Consider the following 3232-nt stretch of genomic DNA (forward strand, 5'->3'; position numbering starts at 1 on the left):
GAGATTCGTTCCTCATGTCGGAGGAACCTCAGCAATTCCCACCTTCTAAGCGGCAGCATCATCCTTCTCTGGCTTCTATGAAGCCTCCGTTAGTTGCTCCCGGCGAGTATCACCGCTTTGATTCCGCGGAGACTCGTCTAGCTGGAGGAGGAGCTGCTCCTTCTGCTGCTGCTGATCACGCCGTCTCTGACTCGATTGTTATTAAATCTACTGTGAGTCCCCCTTCACCACCTAGTGTCAATTTTGGTTATATAATTCCCCCCCTGTGTTCTCGATTCTCTGAGGTTTGATTAAATTTGTGATGGTGATATCGTAGCCTAAGAATTGTGTTGCGATCTGTCTCTGCCTGTGAAATTGCGGTTTTGTGTAGTCTTATGGAATTAGCATTGCGAGTTATGTTTGTCTTTTGAGTAGTTTAGTTGTTGAACTAGGGTTTATTTGGTGTTACTGTTCTTGCTATTTTAGAGCTGATTTATGCATTGTTTATGTTTCTCTTTTAGTGAATTAGGCTCTTTTTGTGCTTTTAGATTTCAGCGAAGTGACAGTATGATGCTGATAGGAGTTTTTTTTCCTATAATTGAGTGTTATTTTAGTGGTGTCAGCTTCTGTTAATTCATTTGTTCATGTTTTTTTTTTTTTTTTTTGTTTCCTTGTTGATGTATTTGAACTGTACGATTTTTTGGTGTCTTTAATGGCAGCTGAAGCGTAAGACAGATGCGGTAAACCAAATAGCTGAGCCCAATGAATTGAGTACCTGTGTTCTCCAAACACCTGTGTCAGGTAAAGGAGGGAAGGCCAAAAAAACTTCTAGGTCTGCCAAGTCTAATAAATCTGGAACGCTAGCTTCTGGTTCTAATGCAGGTGAGTTTCTCCCGAATGCTCTGTTTCCTTTTTAATCTATCTACACGGTTAGTAGGCCAATGATAGATATTGCTTATCTGCTCATCTGAGCTACACCTTCTATTTTTTTTGGTTTAGTTGCAATGAAAGAAAGAGTGATATCATTGCAATGTAGTGACAAGGATCTTCTGTGTTGGCAGGTTCTCCTGGAAGTAACTTTGCACAGGCCGGTACTTGTCGTTATGATAGTTCACTAGGTAATAACTTTTTTCCACAAACCCAAGCCTTTTTATGATCTATTATACTCCAGGTCTTTCAAATAATAAGCTATTTTTTTTTGTTTTTTGTGATCCAATTTGCTTCAGGTCTTTTGACAAAGAAATTTATCAATTTGATAAAACAAGCAGAGGATGGTATTCTTGATTTAAACAACGCAGCTGATACTTTAGAGGTGGATCTTCAAACTCTAAAATGTCTTCTTGATGTATTACTTTCTGTCAAATCTTAACTGCGTGTTTCTGTTGTTGCAGGTACAAAAGAGACGGATATACGATATAACCAATGTGTTAGAAGGAATAGGTTTGATTGAGAAGACGCTCAAGAACAGGATTCAGTGGAAGTAAGCATGTCTTCTGACTGTCAAATCCTGGATTTCTTCCATTTGATGCCTCATGTGTGATGATACTCTGAGTTTTTTTGTTGTCTGTATTAGGGGTCTCGATGTCTCAAAACCTGGAGAAACAATTGAAAACATAGCTAACCTACAGGTACAGAATAGGCCTATGTATTCATTTACCTTTCAGTTACACGTTTCACTGCTAACCCCTTTATGCAATGTGCTCAGTATTATGAACATTCGTGTAGTTCTTGTATTTCCTTTTTCCTGAGACTTAGGGGTAACTAGGTATCCAGTATCCCTCCTCTACTAGCACATTTTGAAATTTGAATGATGTGCTTCTGTTCATGTTTCTCATAGTTAATTACACAGATGTTGATAAAGTGATTAATTGGTTACTGTTTTTGATCTCATTCATTTGGATTTATTTATTTTTTGGTTCTCTGTTTGAAAAATTATTCGGTCTATACAAATTCCCATTACCAGTTTCGTTTGACATATTGTTACCCTCGATCCTCGTACAGGATGAAGTACGTAATCTCACAGTTGAGGAGGCAAAACTAGATGACCAAATCAGGTATTATCATAGATCATTTTCCTTTCTTTTTCTTATTTTGCTGTTTTTGTGTCTTGTTGACAATCGACCTGTTTGCAGAGAATCACAAGACAGACTAACAAGCTTGAGTGAGGATGAAAACAACAAAAGGTAAGCTTCTCCTGCTATTTTTCTGGCGAAAGGTATGATACAACATATTTGTTTGTTCTGACTCTTCACATTTTAGGTTACTGTTTGTCACCGAAGACGACATTAAAAACCTACCATGCTTCCAGGTTTGGTCTTCTTCTAGGAATTACGTGTATATTTTTGCTTTGCATTCTTCTCACTTGGAAACATGTTTTGTGGCGTTTCTCACGCGTATTGTAGAATAAGACGCTGATAGCTGTGAAGGCACCACATGGAACAACTCTTGAGGTGCCAGATCCTGATGAGGTAAGCTTAATAGCACACAAAACCAAATGAGCAAGGAACAGTCCCTAACTATTTCCACCTCTTATCCTGCCATTAATCAGGCTGGTGGTTATTCTCAGAGGAGATATAGAATAATTCTGAGAAGCACAATGGGACCAATAGACGTGTACCTAGTCAGGTAATCCCTGTCCTCTAAAGTTTTGCTTGCCATTGATAAAGCTGTTCAATGAAAGTGGTGAGACTGACAGTGATATTGTGGTTTTTCAGTCAATTCGAAGAGAGTTTTGAGGACATTCCTCACGCTGATGAACGTTCCAATGCTCCTGCTGAGCCTTCAAGTATTCCTGATGAACCCTCAAATCTTCCATCAACATCTGGTCTCCCTGAGAACCATGATGTAGCCATGCCAATGGAAGAGGACAGCACCGGAAGAAAGATGGAAATACAGGAACTTGATGATACTCAAAGAGTTTACTCTGACATCGAATCTCATGACTTTGTTGATGGTATCATGAAGATTGTTCCTCCAGATTTGGATGTAAGTCCCAACTGCTTCCCCAGCTTTAAAATATTTCACCACATACATAATCATCACAGTTCAGAAACTTCATATAGCCAGGAAAAGTAATAAACAAAGATCATATCTAGAAAAATATGCTCGGCTTGATTCATTATTTGTCTGTATGTTACACAGATGGGTGTAGATTACTGGCTTCGATCAGAGGTAGGTGAAGTCAGCATCACAGACTTGTGGCCAGATGAATGTATCCTTCAACTTCTGTCACTGCTTTTTATCTAATTTCTCT

The 3232-nt window shown here is 38.8% G+C and overlaps 1 protein-coding gene across 1 annotated transcript in view; it reads left to right on the plus strand.

The window, feature by feature from the left end:
• Nucleotides 7-3232, plus strand: part of LOC104706510 (transcription factor E2FB) — a 4080-nt gene continuing 854 nt past the window's right edge. Inside the window, exons 1-13 of the mRNA XM_010422708.1 lie at nt 7-212; nt 699-861; nt 1041-1097; nt 1206-1291; nt 1371-1459; nt 1553-1607; nt 1981-2033; nt 2112-2162; nt 2239-2287; nt 2382-2447; nt 2528-2604; nt 2694-2964; nt 3121-3190. Coding sequence (XP_010421010.1) covers nt 15-212; nt 699-861; nt 1041-1097; nt 1206-1291; nt 1371-1459; nt 1553-1607; nt 1981-2033; nt 2112-2162; nt 2239-2287; nt 2382-2447; nt 2528-2604; nt 2694-2964; nt 3121-3190 — 1285 coding nt within the window. The 5' untranslated portion in view covers nt 7-14. The remainder of the gene's footprint in view (nt 213-698; nt 862-1040; nt 1098-1205; nt 1292-1370; nt 1460-1552; nt 1608-1980; nt 2034-2111; nt 2163-2238; nt 2288-2381; nt 2448-2527; nt 2605-2693; nt 2965-3120; nt 3191-3232) is intronic.

Source organism: Camelina sativa, chromosome 8 (genome assembly GCF_000633955.1).
Source record: "Camelina sativa cultivar DH55 chromosome 8, Cs, whole genome shotgun sequence".
NCBI lineage: Eukaryota > Viridiplantae > Streptophyta > Magnoliopsida > Brassicales > Brassicaceae > Camelina > Camelina sativa.